At 38.4% G+C, this 21,012-nt stretch overlaps 2 protein-coding genes across 2 annotated transcripts; one reads left to right on the top strand and one right to left on the bottom strand.

Moving 5' to 3' along the window:
• Positions 1-13,799: 13,799 nt before the first annotated feature.
• Positions 13,800-17,590, top strand: LOC311070902 (DLA class I histocompatibility antigen, A9/A9 alpha chain-like). Its single transcript, XM_084095016.1, has 7 exons — positions 13,800-13,901; positions 14,046-14,294; positions 14,422-14,688; positions 14,977-15,255; positions 15,342-15,458; positions 15,799-15,831; positions 16,022-17,590. Exons 1-7 carry the CDS (start codon positions 13,847-13,849, stop codon positions 16,102-16,104), a joined length of 1,083 nt encoding a protein of 360 aa, XP_083951142.1. The 5' UTR covers positions 13,800-13,846; the 3' UTR covers positions 16,105-17,590.
• mespab (mesoderm posterior ab) lies at positions 16,912-17,877 on the bottom strand (the record flags this gene model as incomplete). The annotated part of the gene is made up of 2 exons (XM_084095019.1): positions 17,732-17,877; positions 16,912-17,649 (listed from the first exon to the last, which is right to left on the bottom strand). The coding sequence occupies exon 2, from the start codon at positions 17,365-17,367 to the stop codon at positions 16,912-16,914; it is 456 nt and encodes a 151-aa protein (XP_083951145.1). The 5' UTR covers positions 17,368-17,649; positions 17,732-17,877.
• Between the last annotated feature and the right edge of the window lie 3,135 nt (positions 17,878-21,012).

Below are 21,012 nucleotides of genomic sequence, written 5' to 3'. Positions count from 1 at the left end.
CACAATGTATCATTACACTGTAATAAAGGTATAAGTACACAATGTATTATTACACTGTAATAAAGGTATAATAACACAATGTATTATTACACTGTAATAAAGGTATAATAACACAATGTATTATTACACTGTAATAAATGTATAATTACACAATGTATTATTACACTGTAATAAAGGTATAATTTCACAATGTATTATTACATTGTAATAAAGGTATAATAACACAATGTATCATTACACTGTAATAAAGGTATAAGTACACAATGTATTATTACACTGTAATAAAGGTATAATAACACAATGTATTATTACATTGTAATAAAGGTATAATAACACAATGTATTATTACATTGTAATAAATGTATAATAACACAATGTATTATTACACTGTAATAAAGGCATAATAAGACAATGTATTATTACACTCTAATAAAGGTATAATAAGACCATGTATTATTACACTGTAATAAAGGTATAATAACACAGTGTATATTACACTGTAATAAATGTATAATAACACAATGTATTATTACACTGTAATAAAGGTATAATAAGATAATATATTATTACACTGTAATAAAGGTATAATAACACAGTGTATTATTACATTGTAATAAAGGTATAATAACACAATGTATCATTACACTGTAATAAAGGTATAATTACACAATGCATTATTACACTGTAATAAAGGTATAATATTACACTGTAATAAAGGTATAATTTCACAATGTATTATTAAGGCCCTTGCACACTGAGTCTGAAATTATCGCATGCGTTTTTTTTTTTCGCTTTCGTGATTCGGTGGCTCTGAATTGTCAAAACACCATTCAAAATGTTTTTTTTGACGGACGAAAGTTTCGGAGGCAGTGTACAAGTGTGATTGACATAACGTGAGGTCGTATTTATTTTTTAACGTGCGAAAATTTCGGATGCGAATTTCGGACTCAGTGTGCAAGGGCCTTTACACTGTAATAAAGGTATAATTACACATTTATTATTACATTGTAAAAAAGGTATACTTACACAATGTATTATTACACTGTGATAAAGGTATAATTTCACAAAGTATTATTACACTGTAATAAAGGTATAATTAAACATTTATTATTACATTGTAATAAAGGTATAAATAAACAATGTATTATTGCACTATAATAAAGGTTTCATTAAACATTTATTATTAAAAGGGTCATATAATGGTACATGCACTTTTACAAGTTGATTGTACTGAAATGTGTGTTGGCAGTGCCTGTACACAACCATCATAAAATGATAAAAATCCATCCAGTGTTTTTTTTTTAAATCTTCTTATATGTTTTCCCCTCTCTCAAATCAAGCTGTTCGACCGTGTGAAGTCACACGGTCGGATGCCCCTCCCACAATTGTTGATTGACAGCAGCGTTTCAACACAGACCCGCCCTCGCTCATGATAGTCCGCGGACTCCGCGCGTCATTGTGGATACGCTGGAGCACTGTCTATGAGCAGAATGTCGTCTAAGCGATTGTGGTGTTCTGTTCTTGGGTGTAATAACGAACACAGCAGTCATTTTGATGTTCCTAAATCCGAACCGCTGAAGACGCAGTGGCTGAGTTTGTTTTCGGAGGGAATATTCCCCACGATCAACGTCAATGCTTTCATGTTTGAGCGAATCATTTTACCAGTCTGCGATATAAACAAGAACATTGAAAAAGGTATTAGCTCCTGTCTGAGTATGTGTTGTTTATGTGCCTAATGACTGTCATAGTCTCACAGACTGCTTATTTTTTAAACAGATCAGTAAAATTTTAGTGCTTCAGCCTTGACAGTTGTACCTAACACTGCATAGATAACGTTACGCATCACTGACAAGCCTACATTTACCGAAAAAAGTTTTTCATGACCATTAGCTGTAACATCAATCTGTCAATGAACTAACTTATACATCAGTAAACACATAGCTTTCGTATCTCACTACTCTACCCTGCCAGTACACACAAAGATAGATCAAAGTAACATTACCTTAACCAACCATTCAGAAACGTCCTGTTTTCCGACTGCGACTCCAGTTCAAATTGATACGGTTGCACAGTGTCCTCAGAGACTCCCGCTGCCATTCTTTAAAATATACCCTCAACTGTTGTCAAGGCAACACTCCAGGTGTGTTGTTGTGGCAAAACTCCCCACAGAACAGAGGGGCGGGGTGAGCAAAGCTCATTATCATTTAAAGACACATGCACTTAAACGGCGTGCTGAAAACAGCTGTTTTTGACCAGGTAAAATGAGTGTTTTCTTACTAATACTAATACTAATGAGAATTTTTAATTAAAGTATATTACAAACCTTAAACTGAAATGAAGGTATAATAACACAATGTATTTTTGCACTGTAATACATCTATAATTACACTGTAATAAAGGTATAATCACACAATGTATTATTACTCTGTAATAAAGGTATAACTACACTCTAATCAGAGGGTAAATTAGGCCAGGTCCACAGGTCCACAACACACCCTGCCGGAGCTCAGCTCCGTCTCGTTCAGCACCAAATATTTTTATTCCACTTGAATTATTTTTCATCTCCTGGCAACTACATGGCATATGATATTGAATAATTAGCAAGACTACACAGAGACACCAGGCTACATGGAATTATCAGACATCATAATGCATTAATCTCTGCGTTCCCTGGTTCAGCACCCCACCCACAGTCATTAAGGGAAAACTGTCACAATTGTAAGCGTAACAGCGACATTACCAAGGAAACCCGCAAACAGCTAGAGCGATCGAGTCGCTACCACTGAAGTCCTCTTGAATCTTTGATTTTTTTTTTTTTTTTTGTGCCATTTTCAAAAGTTTTTTGGGGGGCCGAATTAAATGTTTTATGGTCAAGATTCATCTCGTAGCTGGCTGCCTTGGTTTCAGACATAAAACTCTTTATATCAGCAGTTTAATGAAATGTCAATGGAGATATTTAACAGGGAAAACACTTCGTAAAAAAGAGCCGTTAAAAAATGGACATCACTGTTGAAATCTAGGTCAAATGAAAGCGAAGCTCGTTCTTCTTTGAAGTCTGCATCTACTGGACAGATGCGCCTCCCCATTGCTCCGTCAGAGCTGCGTCAATAGCAAAGGAAAAAGACCGCGAAATTTAAAATACGACTGTTATTGTGTCACGAAATGTATTTATAAGAGTTTCTCAGTCGAGAATGTAGTTGTTTGAAGCTCAAATATGTTGTTTATTTATTATAAAAAACACACTAACAACGAGAAATGTTTAATTTCACAATCTATAGCTTCGGTTAAATACTAGTTTATGAACAGTGTTGGGCAGTAGCGTCGCTACAAGTAGTGACGTTACTAGCTTAACCCTTGTGCATTGTTCAAATTCACTACCCTTTCGTTATGTTCGTGGCTGAAAACAGCCACTACTTTAAACTGCTGTAAAAATGTATCAGATAAATATTTTTTTACATTTTTTTTGCATAAATCTATTAATCAACCTCAGTCCTGCTCAAAAATACTAAATGTTTTTAAAAAAATCAGGATTTTAACTCTTTAATTGCCAAATTCGTAAATGATGTCACTGATTTGGGAAAAAACACACACAAAATGACTCATTTTCAATATAAAATGTGATTGTGGACTGGATTTTTCTTTACCTTTTATCACAGTCTTGGACATGTCAAAGATTAGAAACAACATTGTTTTTGATGCATTGTTAGTTTTTGTGCAGCATCAGATTTTAACTTTTTCTCCCTCATTTACTGTTCGTGGCTGTTTTTGCCCCATTGACTTCCATTATAACCACATTTTTTGACTGCAAAGACATGACACCATATAATCATGCATTTTTGACTGTTGGTGGTTTTCCCTGTTGGGAAGAGGTAAAATTTGTCATTTTTACTGTTGATAACCAGGTGGCACCATTAACCCTTTAGATAGGCCTGTGCAAAAAAAAGCTTAGTTTCTGGCTTTTACATGGAGTTATATGGAGTTTATATGGAGTATAATAGCATAATAAAGTGTGTGTGTGTGTGTGTGTGTGTGTGTGTGTGTGTGTGTGTGTGTGTGTGTGTGTGTGTGTGTGTGTGTGTGTGTGTGTGTGTGAACTCACCTTGATGCGTCTGAGAAAATCAAAATATGCACCTCAGCTCTCAGAACTACATGGAGTAAACAAAAACAAAGTAAGTGTATTTATGCATCTGCTGCCTTTTGATGGTGAGAAATGCAGACTAAACAAAAACAAAGCAAGTGGATGTAAACACTTGCATGCAAGCCTGCTGGTCATTTGATGGTGAGAAGAGCAGCAAGCAACATGAGAAAGGGCTTGACTTGTAGTGAAGTTTTAGAGATGATTATGCAGCCTGACCCCTCCAGCGAGCTGCATGATGTATCGTCTTCTCCCTCTGACACCACAGACTCAGGAGAGTCAGATCCTGATTTGGATGTGGCACCCTCATCATCCTCTCTAGCTTCCACTGAAGGCGAGGAGGATTCGGAGGATCCTGGATCTGGGTGGATTGGGAGAAACGGCGAAGTGTGGTTTTCCACCAACGTGGAGACAACTCCCTTTCTTCAGCCTGCCAGAGGCGTGACTCCAGGGCCGACGCGCTATGCCTTCACAAGGCATAGTCATACATGTTTGTATGACTGTACAAACATGTATGTGTTGACGCAAGTCATGCTGACAATGAGGTCAATCATCTCCTCCGTAAAAAACAGATTGAACACGGAATCCATGTTCTGGACCATACACGGGTTTCTTGTATACAAACAATACCGGATGCGCGCGCATCCAGGAGGCAGAAAACCGCTAGCTGTTATGCCGAGTTCTGTAAAAGAACATTGTAATTAACGTAGATTTCGCATTGTTTGTAATTTCTTGTTGACTCAATAATAAACTGCAATTTCAGAGTTGGATCTGTTTGTTTGTGTTTCAAATTAATATAACATTATGTAAAACGTCCAACTGTTTACGAATCAAAATCCGGACATACTGTGATGTATGTATGAATTATCATGTTAGACTAAGTTAGTAATGTAATTAGGGTGACCACCATCAAACAAACCAAATGTGGGACGATTATAAGTTTGTGTGGGACAATGTGGGACATGTTACAAACACCAAAACATAACCTGAAACTGTTATATAATGTTTATCTAATTTAATAAAAACATTTGTATTCTGCCTTTCAGCTGATAAAAATTCTTTGTTCTTTAGTTCCTTTCCTTCCAGAAAACACCATTACATCACTATGTAACATAACATGTCTTTATTTTACATGTCATTTAAATTCAACATCACTGAGCCCAAAGGCAGCAGGCATCATGCGCATATATATCTATCTCTATATATATATATATATATATATATATATATATATATATATAATTTATTATTATTATTATTTTTTAAACAGTTCTGACCAACTCCAACTAAAACCCAACAAAATAAACAATGAACAAATAAAATATAAAACATGAAATTAGATCATTGACAGTCTTATATATTAAGGATATATTAAACCAAAAACGTTCATATTTTTTAGAAAGGATGTGAATTAAAACAACCACAGCAGGCAACAAGTTGATAAATTCTGTTTAATTTAAATTTACCAAATTATCTATTTGTTTTCTGACAGGAAACACATGGAACGAATACACCGCTCCACATTTTGATTGACAGCCGTCACAACCTACTTGTTGTGATGTCAGTCTGTGTTCCCCTGTCTTTTCATGTTTATTAGTCTCCCCAGGTGTTTCAGATTAGCCACGCCCCCTTGTTATCTTGTTTAGCTTGTTTGGCCTTGTATTTAAGCCCTGTGTTTTAGTCCAGTCTTTGTGAGTTCTTGTGTTGTTTCTGTTGATGTTGGTTGTACTGCTCCTGAGTCCTGTTCCTGGTCTGAGTCTTTGTATTGTGTTCAGTTTATTGAATAAAGTGTGCTGCATGTGGATCCTGCTTCCTCCCTGTTTCTACCGCATCGTGACAGAAGAACTCACCACAAAATGGATCCAGCAGTGGTTAGCAACCAGGCCCTGAGGAAGTTCCTTTCTTCATTGTTTCAAGATGGCCAGCCGATTAAGAGGTATGTGAAGGACTTCTTGGCTACCTGTCATTTGGGATCACTTGATGACACTGAGCTCATGGACCTGTTCTGGAGCGGGCTGGATGCAGATATCGCTCAGCTGATGCCTGACGACTATACCGGCTGGACTCTAGAAGGATATATTGACCTGGCCCTTTACCTGAGCGGTTCAGCTTTTACTGTGGGCTTGGCCGATGAAACACCCCGCAGGCTCACAGTACCCCCTGAGTCAGTTCACATCTCGCTTGGCCAACCTGAGTACCTTCACTTCAGCCTAGCCGAGCCTAAGTTTCTCCATGTCACGCCAACCATCAAGCCAGCCATCGCATCGGTCTATGGCCATCCAGGACTTGTTTCCAGCGTGGCTGATTCCCCGCTGATGTCAGCTCGTGCTGCCAAGAGAACCATTGCTCCCGAGCCCTTCCAGCCTGACCCTGCCGAGCCAGAGCCAGAGCTTCACGTCAGTCCTGCCGAGCCAGAGCTTCACGTCAGTCCTGCTGAGCCAGAGCCAGAGCTTCACGTCAGTCCTGCCGAGCCAGAGCCAGAGCTTCACGTCAGTCCTGCCGAGCCAGAGCCAGAGCTTCACGTCAGTCCTGCCGAGCCAGAGCCAGAGCTTCACGTCAGTCCTGCCGAGCCAGAGCCAGAGCTCCCTTCGCCGCTGGTTCCGTCCAGTCCAGAGCTTCCTTCGCCGCTGGTTCCGTCCAGCCCAGAGTTTCCTTCGTCGCTGATCCCGTCCAGCCCAGAGTTTCCTTCGCCGTTGGTCCCGTCCAGCTCAGAGCCCTCTTCGCCGCTGGCCCTGCCCAGCTCAGAGCCCTCTTCGCCGCTGGTCCTGCCCAGCTCAGAGCCCTCTTCGCCGCTGGTCCTGTCCCGCTCAGAGCCCTCTTCGCCGCTTGCCCTGTCCAGCTCAGAGCCCTCTTCGCCGCTGGTCCTGTCCAGCTCAGAGCCCTCTTCGCCGCTGGTCCTGTCCAGCTCAGAGCCCTCTTCGCCGCTGGTCCTGCCCAGCTCAGTGCCCTCTTCGCCGCTGGTCCTGCCCAGCTCAGTGCCCTCTTCGCCGCTGGTCCTGCCCAGCTCAAAGCCCTCTTCATCGCTGGTCCTGTCCAGTCCTGACCTGCCCTCGTCGCAGACCTCGTCCAGCCCTGACCTGCCTTTACCGCCTGTCTCATCCAGCCCTGACACGCCTTCGCCACTGGACTCCTCCTACCCGGCGCCTAAGTCCGTTAACCTCCCCAAGAAAATTTTGGGGGGGGGGCAATAAGCCTTCACCGCCATGGCCACCCGAAGGGTCCTCTCCGCCGTGGCCACCCGAAGGGTTCTCACCGCCCTGGCCGCCCGAAGGGTCGTCTCCACCGTGGCCGCCCGAAGGTTCGTCTCCGCCCTGGCCGCCTGAGGGGTCGTCTCCGCCCTGGCCGCCCGAAGGTTCGTCTCCGCCCTGGCCGCCTGAGGGGTCGTCTCCGCCCTGGCCGCCTGAGGGGTCGTCTCCGCCCTGGCCGCCTGAGGGGTCGTCTCCGCCCTGGCCGCCTGAAGGTTCGTCTCCGCCCTGGCCGCCTGAAGGTTCGTCTCCGCCCTGGCCGCCCGAAGGTTCGTCTCCACCGTGGCCGTCCAAAGGTTCGTCTCCGCCCTGGCCGCCTGAAGGTTCGTCTCCTCCCTGGCCGCCTGAAGGGTCGTCTCTGCCCTGGTTGCCTGCACAGCCTGCACCTCCATGGCCGTCTGCACAGTCTGCTCCGCCCTGGTCGCCTGCACAGCCTCCTTTCCCCTGGCCACCAGTCCTCACTCAGTCTCCAGGCCCTCTTCCGTTCCATGGCCCAGGTCCGCCCTCGTTCCATGGCCCAGCTCCGCCCACGTTCCATGGCCCACGTTCCCTGGTCCCGTTCCCTGCGTGGACCTGGCCCTCCATCCCTCCCCCGGGTCCGCCTCCGCTCCACCACCCTCCCGAACTGTTTCCGGTTTTGATGGGCGTCGGGAGCCGCCCATAGAGGGGGGGCTATGTTGTGATGTCAGTCTGTGTTCCCCTGTCTTTTCATGTTTATTAGTCTCCCCAGGTGTTTCAGATTAGCCACGCCCCCTTGTTATCTTGTTTAGCTTGTTTGGCCTTGTATTTAAGCCCTGTATTTTAGTCCAGTCTTTGTGAGTTCTTGTGTTGTTTCTGTTGATGTTGGTTGTACTGCTCCTGAGTCCTGTTCCTGGTCTGAGTCTTTGTATTGTGTTCAGTTTATTGAATAAAGTGTGCTGCATGTGGATCCTGCTTCCTCCCTGTTTCTACCGCATCGTGACACTACTAGTGACTGTGTTTACTCCTTTCCTTTCAACCATTGGATAGGATTTAAAAAACGGCTGTTGTATTTGTACTTCTGACGAAGCGCTGTTAAATATAGGTGAAAAACTACGCCGCAAAAAGAATAAATAAAACTTACTCTCAGCAATGGTGAGATCTTGCCGGATCCCTACGCAATACATGACGATCTTTGGATTGTGGATGACAAGAAGTGGCCAGCAATTGTATGGCCTGATATATAGCCATAATTATCTTATTCAAGCAAGTGTGTATACAAGAGAAATGATAAGAGCGTACAAATCCCTTGATGCATACAACTACGTGCTATGTGGTCATGTGCAGCTCGTCAAATTATGAATATAAAGAATATAGCAGCTAATACAACTTCCTCCTTCTGTCCCACTCTTCCATTTGCCTAGATTTGGAATTACTTGCAACATGTATAATTTAAATGAGCAGATAAAACACAACAGATAGACCTGCATGTAAATAAATTACGCAACAACTCCTTGGTATTTTGACTTAGCGACAATACCACCACTATGCTACTAGCCTAAACCCTTTACTCCAGTACGAAGACCGCGGGTCTTTCTGCCTCCTGGTTGCGTGCGCAAGCAGTGATGACGTCGCCGAGAAATCCATGTATTGTGAAGGCATAGCGCGTCGGCCCTGGAGTCACGCCTCTGGCAGGCTGAAGAAAGGGATGGTTTCGGCGCCGAGTCTATTTTTCATTTACCATTGAGCTCACGCTTAATTAAAATAAAAGCACACTTAGTACCCAAAAAAGTACCTAAAAAGTACCTCTCACGCTTAACAAAGAAATCTAAATCTAAATTAGACATTCTTCTGTGCTGTATTTTTTTTCACTCATGTGCACTAAATTTCAGAATTACTATAAACAATTCAGGCTCTTAACTACTGGATGGACCACTAGTTATGGCGCAAATTAGTTAAAATCTCCCGGAATCTAGAGCGAGCACGCATGCGAGACAGAGACTGTGCTCCAAACCGATAGCGCGCGCACGCACGGCAGAGAGGGAAAGTCTGAACAAGAAAGGTATGTCTTCTCACAAGATTTAAAAAGATTTGAGCCATTAAGCTCTTGTGTAAAAAACAATTCTTTGTTGCAACAAAGTAGGAATTTCATGCATAATTTAACTAAAGACAAGACAACATCAGAAAGTGTCTTCTTAGTGTTCTATGAAAAGTTAAAACAAGGCTGAGTTTCCCGATAACGTTGTCTCTTAGCGCGCTACGAAGACTCTTAAGGTATAACTTAACTGAAGGTATACCATTTCTAGGTGTGTTCCCCGAACTATACCTTAGGAAGCTGCTTAAGATATACCTTCTTACGTGCGACGTTACCCATTTTTGTTCGCTGAGGTGGAGCTGCGATGAAATATTGTTCTTGTAAATACTTTCCAGCATTTCAGTAAATAAAAGTGTACGTCACGTACGGTGCTCGGCAGTGATCAAAAAGGATTTAAAGATTTGAATTTTGAATCTCTTGTAAACTCGGAGATGTGGATTCAGATGGCAATTAAATTACCACACGACCTGTTTGTCAAAAAACAGTAGGTACTAATTTGGCCAGGGATTTTTACGCGGGTTGGGTGAGAAAAAACACTGATATGGATTCGGACGGCACTAAAATCACCGACTTACCCCTGTAAATGTTTAAAATACCGGACGAGCCCATGAGAAACAATATTAGCGTCCGAATAGGACTTAACTGACAGTAGCCTATGCTTTCACTGGCCTTTAAAAGCGCTCTTTAATTAAAATAAATTTATAAAATTGTATTATAATAATATAATTAAAATTCTAACAACAATCAGTGTAATGACAATTTTATTCTTTGCATGAAAACACTTGAATTAGCCTAACTGAACACTGTCTGGGTGTATTAAAACTTCTGAATTATATTCATATAGACCTGCAACATTGATAAGGTAAAGCTAAGAGTGGTCCAGACCAACCTTCCGAAAGTATGACTTACAGAAGGTATACTTAACTAAGAACGTTTCGGGAAACACGTATTAACGATAAGGTACTTCTTAAGGTACAACTTAAGAACGACGTAGCGTTAAGGTAGTTTCGGAGAACGCAGCCCAGATCTTTTTCTTCCACAGTCAACGATTTGATTGTGCTAAAGTGAAACTATTGCAAGTATACTTTAGGTACACTTTAAAAATCTTGCATTTAAAGACTGAAATCATACAGAGATCATATGATCCTTACTAGTGATATTAAAACACATTTTTGGCTCAATATTAATAAATGTGCATTGTGCAATAAAGAAGTACTCCAAATAAAGTTTAATTATAATATTTATATAATTAAGTCATAAGCGATATGTCAGTAAATATGTTAATGAATTTGTAGTTTACTGAAGGAAATCACAACTTTACTACTAGTACATTGATATTAGTATACATATTACATAAAGTATACTTAAAAATACTGTAGGCTAAGTGCTGAAAAGTCAATCAACCAGTCTTTTTTGGAGTTTTAGATTCCATTAAAAGTGGATATTCAACTGCTTCTGGTAAGTAGTTTAGCTAATAAGTTATATATTTTTTAAATATACAGTACTGCATAAAATAAAATTAATTACAGTAAGTTTTTTTTTTTTTTTTATTAATTCTACACCCAAACATTTAATTTCCTTTTCAGCATCTGAAGAATGTGTGACACATCAAACGTTGTCAATGTCATGAGACACTACTGAGTGGAGAAACTTCTATTAAACAGCCGACAAAATATTTTCTGGCAAAGTGTCATAAGGGTTTCTTTTTTTTCTTCAAGAAATCATATTCCTTTTCCACTAATTTAGCATATTCTAATCAGTATGTTCTTGTGACTAAGCCTACACAATTCTCACTATAATTTACTGTTTGCATGAAGTCTAATGTCAATATGTCTGTGGTCATTGTCAATCTTTTGATTTGTTGACCTAAAATGCAAAGTTGTAGAAAAGTATATGTACATAATTAGTAGTAATGTACATAATTACTACAAACCATTAGTACACTCACCACTTATTCATTGATGTTCATTGATGTTATCTAGGCTGTGTATATTATCCTTTAATGTCATACATTTTATTATTGTAATTAAAAAAATATAAAAAGTTCATGCTTTTAAACAGTGAAACTTAGTTTCTCTTATGATCGCATATCTGTGTCTTCCTTCTCTGCTAAAAAGAACAGACACCTAGGTTTGGTTTTACAGACAGGGCTTAGATTAAGCCAGGATTAGGGCTAAGTTAAATGATGAAATTTGAGTAGTTTCTATAAATGTGCCTTAGAAAAAACATTAATTGTGTATCTTGATACAAAACAATGGCACTGACATATTTTAAAATGTTGCTTTCAGTTAAAACAGCTCAAACATGCATATTAGTCTGAGACTAAGCTTAAGCCTTGTCTGTGAAACCGGGGGCTAGTGTCTTAAATACAGCATCATGCAATAGTGTTCAGTTACTGATGCCATTGCAGACATGTGCTTTTCAAATTTATTTAATGGACAAAAGTATCTGTCATGTTTTAATCCACAAGGATGACGAAGAGAAAAGTAGGAGATCCAATTGCAATGTGGTTTTATTGAATAACACATAAGCAGGTGTTCCAAAATGAGACAACACAACGAAACAGAGTGCTAGGCACAAACAATACCGGACAATGAACTGAAGAAACTGAGGGACTTAAATACACAAGACAAACTCAAATGCAAACAGGTGTGCTCTGATTAGTAACATAAGGAATAACCAAGATAACTAATGAAAAGCAGAAACATAGGAACAAAGGAAACAGAAAACAAAGAGAAACATACGTTTTACCTTCGCTTTTTTTCATGTAATGTATGACAACGCTGTCAAAACGATCCCCGTTCACGTGGATCCACTAAAATGATTATGCTGCCAGGCCAGTAGATGGTGATGTCACTTTGTAAAGAAACTACACGACTATAGACTGAACATTTAATACGTATGAACATGCTGTCACTGTTTTCTCAAATTCACATTTTTGTAGTTTACACAGAGACGATTACGGTATCGTTTTCAAAAACTTTCACTTTGAAAACTGTTTACAAAAGTTTGTGTTTTCAGGCCCCCGAAATGCCATTGTCATGTAAATGAACGGCCAAAACGCATAAAAAGTTTTCTGTTTTTAGTTGAAAAAAGTGTGTAAACGTAGCCTGACGTCGTCATACTCAGATTCTAGTCAGAATGTGAGTCTGATACTGCTCCACTGAGCTTTGATTATGGGGCGTGTTTCAACCGAACCAGGAAAGAAAATGCCTCTGCACTCAATTGGATAGACCTACAACCAATCAGAGCAACGGAGTAAGTTTTCATTCATGTTTCCGATCGACAAACGCCTTGATCGCGGTTCTCTTTTCCTCTTTTAAAATTAATGCGCTGTCGATATCTTCTATAACAGACGCGATGGCGGAATTTACACATGATGTTTCATAAACAAAGTTCGGCAGGAGCACGTTCACATAATCAATCCAATCAACTTGTCATCAAACACAATGTCTACACTATCAGCATGAGAGGAAGCATATTATTCACTCTGTCAACTCACCTAACATTCCTTGACAGTTTTCAGCATCCCTCCACTCACTCTCGGCTTGTCCTTCCACAGCCAGGAATACAGGGGGCGTACTTTGGGTTCGGGCCGAATACCGAGCCCGAGCCCTCTCCTCAGACAGCACGCCAAATATGCATTTATTCTATCTGACTTATTTGTAAGTGTGAACTCGTGAAATCTCAATTCTCCAGCGGCAGTCATTTGAATTCAACCCAATCGCTCGTTGATGACGTGATGATTACGTTACTGTTGCTCATCTGTCCATCATCGCATAAAGCCCGCCCTGACAATTTGATTGGTCCGAACAATTTTTGTTTGGGCATAATAGCTCCTCAACGGATCGAGTCCAGACCGAACTTCCCGACCTAAAAAATTTGTGGGCGGGGCTAAGTTCGGCTGGCATCCAGGCTAGTGTAAACGGCCCCTTAGTAAACAAAACCAAAACAGACGAATTGTGACAGTATCCAGTAAAAAGGAGTTTTATGGATGTAAAACAAGTAATATTTGACTCGTATCTCAACATGTCTGCCTCCATGAGATGACTCACTTCTTGTAAAATAAATCACTGTATTTGTTAAATCGCTGAAGAGTGGAGTATTCATAAATAAACTATTTATCTTAAGATTAAATTAAGATTAGACTTAAGATTATTACTTTAATGCTTCTTCCACAATTATCCCTCTGTGCTAAAAGTTTATATCTGAGATTTAAATAAAATTGTGATTTAACACCATTGTACATTGCTATTCTTTAAAAGTGAAACTATGTGTAACCTTAAAAAAACTGACATAACTCTCATGTTAAGGCTGTTCCAGGAAATACAACTTGTTTAACTTGTTACAAACCTTGTTACCTGACACATACTGAAAATGTCTGTATAGAGAAACACGTTTTAACGAGACAACATGAAATTATTAGTTTTCCTCTGTGTGCTGTCATTTCCATCGGCTGTTTTTACAGGTAGGGTTTCATAGAATTTCAACCCTTTTATTTTACACATTTACACAATCTTATTTATTTGTTTTTGTTGTAGGATCTCAACATTCTGCCATTGTCTCAGATTCTGAAAAGGAAAATGTTTTTTTCATATACCTTTTCTCACAGGTTCTCACTCCTGGTCGGTGCTGGCAACTTACATTGAAGGAGAGACGCCATTTCCTGCATTTAATGTTTTATATATGTTGGATGACATTACAGTTGGATACTTTAATTCAGAGACGGACAGCTACGTTCCAAGAGGAAATACAACAAATGAAGATGAGGAGGTTGATCGTATAAGTCTTTGCATAAAGAAAAATATGCATCCTTTTATTTTGGATACACTTGAAGGAAAACTTCATAACAAAACAGCAGGTAAGTTCATTGAGACAAATATCATAATCTTTTAAAGAACTGATCTTGGGAGTCATGAGGTCAGTGAGTAATGAAATAAGATGCTGGAGTGTGTTTTGACATCTGATATTCTTCTTGATCTAAACAGGTCCTGTAGTTTTGCAGACGCTGAGTCTGTGTGAAGTGTTGGACAATGACAAACCCGGGCAAATGATCACTAAGATTGCTTTTAATGGCTCCACTACAGACGAAATGCGTTTTTTTGATGACATGTTCACACATCAAAGCATAGAAAAGCCATCAACACTACATCTGGAGATATACAAATTGCTCTATGTAAATATGTATTATCCAGGCTGCACAACGGATCTCAGGAGTTACCTTAAAAAGAGAGGACCTCAAGGGAAGCGGAAAGGTACTTTTCTACTGTTTTCTCCCCTGCATTTACTGTATACGCTGCCAGCCCATAAAAGCAATTAATTTTTTTACAATTACAATTCTCTCTTGTTTCTTTTTCTATGAGTGAACAGATGCTTAATCTTCACAAAATGTTAAGCAACATTATGAATGAGTTGAGGAAATGTAGGAAGAGTGCTGCTGATTTTTTTTTTTTTTTGAGTGCCATAATTGTAGGTCTACTGAATGCTTAAAACTGCATCATAAATGAGTGTATTCCCATTTTCAAGATTCATGTTTCCCACAGTGAAACCACGAGTCAGACTGATCAAGAAAGCAAACTCAGATTCTGGAGGGTTTCGTGTGAGTTGTTTGGCAACAGGATTTTACCCTCGTCACATCAACCTGACCCTGTTCAGAGATGGACAGCCTGTATCTGATCATGAGATCACTGGAGGAGATCTGCTGCCCAATGGTGACGGGACGTACCAGATGAGGAAGAGTCTGGAGATCAGTGCAGACAAACACAAATACAGCTGCTCTGCCACACACCTCAGTCTGGACAACAAACTGGATGTCACTTTAGGTAACGAATTGGTTTTGAGAAAATAATAAAATCTCCCAGTTTTGTTTGTCATTTGTTTGTGTCCTTTTTAATGTGTTTGTTTTTAGAATTTGATCCTGGTGAACCATTTAAATCAGTGATTCTCCCAGTGCTGATAGTTTTGGCTCTGCTGTTGGTGTTTGGGGCCGGAGCCGTCATATATAAATACAGGAGGAGACGAGCAGGTAGGATCTACTCTGGAAGGAATGAAAAATACCTAGGCTGCATCCGAAGTCGCATATTTCCTTACTATACAGTAGTGGAGAAAAACAGTGACAAAAGAAGTATGTGCAAAATAAAAGAGTATGCATGGCATGCAGTGTAACAACTGACGCTGGCAGGTCACGTGATCCAGATTACATTCATACTACACTCATATATAGAACATACTTTTTTAATGGTTGCAAAGTTGCTTTGTTCAAAGTAAGTATACAAACTCAAGAGAGTATGCGATTTCAGACGCAGCCCTAGATATATCTTCAAGGAATTTTTATTAATGTTTTTTAACTTCCCTTCATGTTCTAGCATCATCTAAAGGTGATTATTCCTCTGCTTCGAGTGAGTAATTTGTTTTAAATAATATTTTGTATTATTATCACATCAGAGTGCAGTAAAGAGTAAAATGTATTGTTTACAATCACAGTTGATTACTGGATGCTATAAATATTATATTTATTTTATAATTTAAAATGTATTAGTTTTCATTCGCACATTCTGATGACTAATTAAAATTTGATTTCATTTTCAGCATCTGAAGAAAGCACTGACTCAAAATCAACACATGAAGAAGAAGAGGAAGTTACACAGATGAGTGAAGTATTAAGTAAATGAATGAACTAAGAACCTCTTTTATTGTAAAATTAAGATGATTGGATTATTGTAAAAAGTAAAAATAGTAACAGTAATAATTCAGTATATACAATCTTGTGATGACAAACAAATCTTTTTTAACATTTTATACATATGCTCATAGCATTGCCTGCATCTCATTGCTTCTGTAAAGAAAATCATTTTAGACATTTATGCCATTCATTAAAATCCCAAAAGTATTTCACCATACACTGTAAAAAGATTGTTATACATTTTACAAGAAAATACTATTTCAGTTTTTCTACTAATGTTTAATTCAGTGTGTTACTTGCTTTTTGTTTGTATTATTGGTTAAATTTACTAGAAATTTCTGAATAGAAATGGTTTCAAAGTAAATCCTATACACCCTTTTTCCAGTGTAGTAGCCAATGAAATCATTGTTTCTTTTTGCAGTGAATTTTAACCAGCTGTTCCCAAGGTTATTATTTAATTAAGTCATTTTTTGTATTTGTGCTCACTAAAATGATTTTATTATAGCAGCGTTTGAATTGTGTTTTCAAAAATGTATGAGGAAAAAACTAAGAAAATGCAATTTTATCATATATTTTAAAGTATTTAATTGAAAAAGACAATAAATAAGCAATATATACAAATGTATTCAATAGAAAAATGTTATCTGATAAATAATTACAAATAATTAATGCAACAAACAAATAAAGTCTTGTTTTTGGCGTATCCTCTCTGTGTTCTTCATTGATAACACTGATGGCTGTATGTAGCATCATGTGTTGTTGTGCAGGGAAACTGTAAAAAGAAGAAAAAGGGGATTCAGCACACAATTAAATCACTGTGCAACAAACAAATAAAACTCTTAGTCATTATTAAATAAACATTCAGTATCAGTGTAAAGAAAAGCCTCCTTACCATATAGGATTGTGCATCTCTGAAGTGTGAAGTAGAAGGAAAGTTATTTTCCATGTGTTGTGTTGAATCACTGAAGGCTGTGAATGTTGGACAGTTCTGGACGTTGTCTTGCACGTGTTCCTCTGGCCCATCCATACACCAGGCTTCAGTCTGAAGCCTTTCTGAAGTATCTTGTGAGAAGCATCTTGGTGATGTTTCATGGTTGGAGGTCTCAGACTGTTCCAGCTGAGCAGAAAGGTATGAGATGTAGCTAATAGTGAGGCGAAGGGTCTCAATCTTGGTCAAGGTTTGTCCAGGAGGAGCCACAGAAGGAGGTAGGTAGTTTTGGACATGATGGAGAGCTTTGGTCAGATCCCTCATCCTGAGCTTCTCTCTTTCGCTGGCCGTCTGACGCTTCGTTCCAGGGTTTTTGGACCTGGAACGTCTCTTTTCCTCAGCAGGAAGAATTATTCTGGGTTTTTTAGCTGGTATGCAGTCGATGTTGGGTTTCCCTGCAGCCTCCGGTTGTCTTCCAGCTCTCCAACAGCTGGCAGGAGGAGAAAAACATCCAGAATCAATGGAGGAGCTCGGAGAAAGACTTCCACAGGCACTGAAGTACCCAGCATCAACGCTGGTAGGTGATTCAAACTGGAATTTGGCTCCCTGGAGCATATAAGGAGAGAAGTTAAACTCCATGGTCGTGATCTTTCAGCAGAGGAGATGTTTCCTTCTCGTTCTCTGGTACCTGAGTGAATGCTAAAGAGCTGGAGGTAGAAGCCCAATATATCCAGGATGAAGAGGTGTGATGTTGCACCTCCACAAGGCGCTTAAGAATTTCAAAGCGGCGGAGAGACGTCACACCAGGGGCAGGGGGTCTCTGGGAAAACTCACATCACTTCAAGCACAGGTGGGAGGTGGTAAAATAACATTCATCGGTGCAGGACAAGTTCAAGATACATTTATAATTAAAGAGTTTTTTCATTTATTTTTATTTATTTAAGTTCAGTACTACATGTCACATCATTAAAAAAGCAATCAATTTATAAGTTCCTTTTTTTTCCCTTTAAGGCAAACAAAACAATGCCATTCAAATTTATGTTCCATGTTGCACCATGTTTACAAGAAGTTAGGCAGGTCTTGTTGTTTTTAATTGTTTAATTTAGTTATTTCTTTTTTGCACTTAATTTGCACACACACACGTTATATACTTTATTTGGTTCCACATTACAAGTCAAATTTCATTAGGAATCAAATTTTTTAAATAACAACAGATTTAAACAAATCAGCACATTGTTATGGATTAAACCATTTTAAGGGTACACACACACACACATTGGGTTTACATATTTCATGTGGACTTTCCATGGACATAATGATTTGAATACACAAACTGTATATTCTATCCCCTAACCCCTAAGAAAACCTAGTCAAAAAACACAATTTAATACGATTTATAAGCTGTTTTCTTCACGGTGACGAAAAAATGTCAAGGGTTTCAAATATTACCATCTTTAGACATTTTGTCCCCATAATGTAGGGAATACTTGAACCACACACACAACTTTCTGCATTTTTACATAAAAAACTAAATTTAATATGACTTATAAACTGTTTTCCTCTTGGGGACCAAAAAACAATATCTCAATGGAAATTTGATTAAAAAAAAAATAGTTTAAACCCATATTAGGGTCATATATGGACAAACCCCACCTTTGGTTTAAATTTGTAATAACTTTTTTTAAAACCAGTTAGGTTTGTCCATATTTGACCCAAACATGACTTGAAACAACCCAGTATTTTTTTAGAGTGGGTTTACCATGACCACATTTATTAATGCATTCATTCTTTATAAACTTGTTTATTATTTGTTGTAAATGTAAGTTAAGAAATTTAAATGGCTTATGTTCTGCTTTTTATACTTGCTCTCTCAGAGTAACATCTTTTCGTGAAGTGTGTAGCCTGTAATCTGTCAGTTGTTCACAGGTTTTTGTTTAGACAACTGACGTTTACCTTTTATGACCTCATGGGAACTCAAAAAGGACATAAAAAAGGGCATATTTTAAATGGTTGATTTTTAAAACACAGTTTTACTTAATTCAGTTTTACTTTAGTATAAAAATGTAAAATATATTATATAGAAAATAATAAATGTTACTCTGTTTATGAAACATCTGCTTTTCGATTTGAAGCCAGATGAAATATTGCTGGTTGTATATGCAGTTGTTGTTTTCTTCTCTGAGGTGTAAGGTGAGCTCTTCCTCAGGCCTGGGCTTGTGGATTACAGCTTCAGTGTGAGTAGCTCTGAGGAAATGGTTCCCAGACCACAACGTGTCACTTTTTGCTCCTTCCTGCCCCGTGCTGACCTCAAATAATTAGATTTGGACTGTTCTCAGACAACACACTGATCTGAGACAAGATCAGAAGAAATGACATTAAAAAATGAGAAAGTTCTAAATTCTGAACATGAGGTTAGAAGGGATTTCAAATGTTCATCTGAAATTATGGTCATGGTTTTCTGCATTTAACACGGTCTACTTAAAAAATATAGTGAAACTAAATACACTGTAAAAAAAGAAAAGTTGACTTAACTTAAAATTATAAGGCAACTTGCTGCACAGATTTTTTGAGTTGGCTCAACTAATAGAGTTTACTCAACTGGAGATGTTATAGTTGAGTCAACTCAACTATAGAGATGTTTTAGTTGAGTCAACTCAAAAAAATCTGTGCAGCAAGTTGCCTTATAATTTTAAGTTAAGTCAACTTTTCTTTTTTTACAGTGTAGCAAACATCAAAAAACACAAATTGTGCGCTCAACTCATTAAAAATGTCACTGGTCACCGTCAATTCACCGACATGTTGATTTAAAGTCTCAGACCTCCCTGCAAATGAGCTGACTTCTCCCTTTTCAAAGCGTCTTAGTTTTTCCTAAAGCATCAAAGGTCGATTAGCACATCAATGTGAAGTGTTTTTCTTATCCTCGGTTAAATGTTGATTTGAGGTAAACAACTAAATTGTCTAAATCCTTTCCTCCCAGTGCTCTGTAAACTGTGTATTGAGTTGCACATTAGCATATCAGTCACAGGGTCAAGGGTATCTAAAGCAGAGGCCTAGTTCTAATTACTCAGTATCTCGCACCTCGGGACGGTCCTGAAACGCATGCAGCGGCCCGACCCCTCTTGCATTAGAGGATTATGAAGATAAGGATGCATGAAGTTCAGGCTTTTGAAGCCGGGATCATCCACTCCAGACTTAGAGGTGCGAGATGCTCTTTTTGTTGACCTGTAGTTCATTAAGAAAGAGCTTTTATTTGCACAGGCCTGATTAGTACTTAGCTGACAGTGAGGCTTTTGTGGAATGAGCTGGAAAGGCTTTGGGAATATCATGTTATTTCTTTTGTTTTATTTGTGTAGTAGAGTTTAAATAGTATTAAATATAATTTAGCTACAGGGAAAATGTAATCTGATAAATGTAATCTGAAAATGTAATCTGAAAACGTAATGTAAAAAACTGATATAAGTATAAAATATGAATGAATTCAAAATAAATGTTATATATTATATAATTTTATTATAATACACTAAAAATTATTACATATAATATTTTAATAATTTTTTAACCCTTTTTTCTGATCAAGATACAAGCTGTATTTAAGTTTCTGACTGATTTTAGTTGTTTAATGGACGATATCTCGAGTCAAAATATATTAATGGAATTTTAATGTAAATGAGACATTAAACATGCTGAAATTAGACATTTATTTAGCAAATTTTAAACTACATTTGCTTTAAAAAACAAAATACATTTTGAGATGAAAGCAAGGTGGAATAAGCACTTTTGATGATTAGAATATTAAAATATTTGTAAAAAATATTTGCTAATTATGCAAATTTTAAACTACATTTGCTTTAAAAAACAAAATACATTTTGAGATGAAAGCAAGGTGGAATAAGCACTTTTGATGATTAGAATATTAAAATATTTGTAAAAAATATTTGCTAATTATTTGACCTGGCCAAACATAAAGGT

Source organism: Abramis brama (genome assembly GCF_963993115.1).
Source record: "Abramis brama genome assembly, chromosome: 20".
Lineage (NCBI taxonomy): Eukaryota > Metazoa > Chordata > Actinopteri > Cypriniformes > Leuciscidae > Abramis > Abramis brama.
Note: the sequence above shows the minus strand (reverse complement) of the source record. Positions and strands in the feature narration are given on the sequence as shown.

What these genes read in the sequence shown, in the direction of transcription:
- LOC311070902 (XM_084095016.1), top strand. Translation starts at nt 13,847, where the DNA reads ATGAAATTATTAGTTTTCCTCTGTGTGCTGTCATTTCCATCGGCTGTT. An exon ending in CAAACTGGATGTCACTTTAG is followed by an intron (nt 15,256 to 15,341) that starts GTAACGAATTGG and finishes GTTTGTTTTTAG; the next exon opens with AATTTGATCCTGGTGAACCA. An exon ending in TGATTATTCCTCTGCTTCGA is followed by an intron (nt 15,832 to 16,021) that starts GTGAGTAATTTG and finishes TTTCATTTTCAG; the next exon opens with CATCTGAAGAAAGCACTGAC.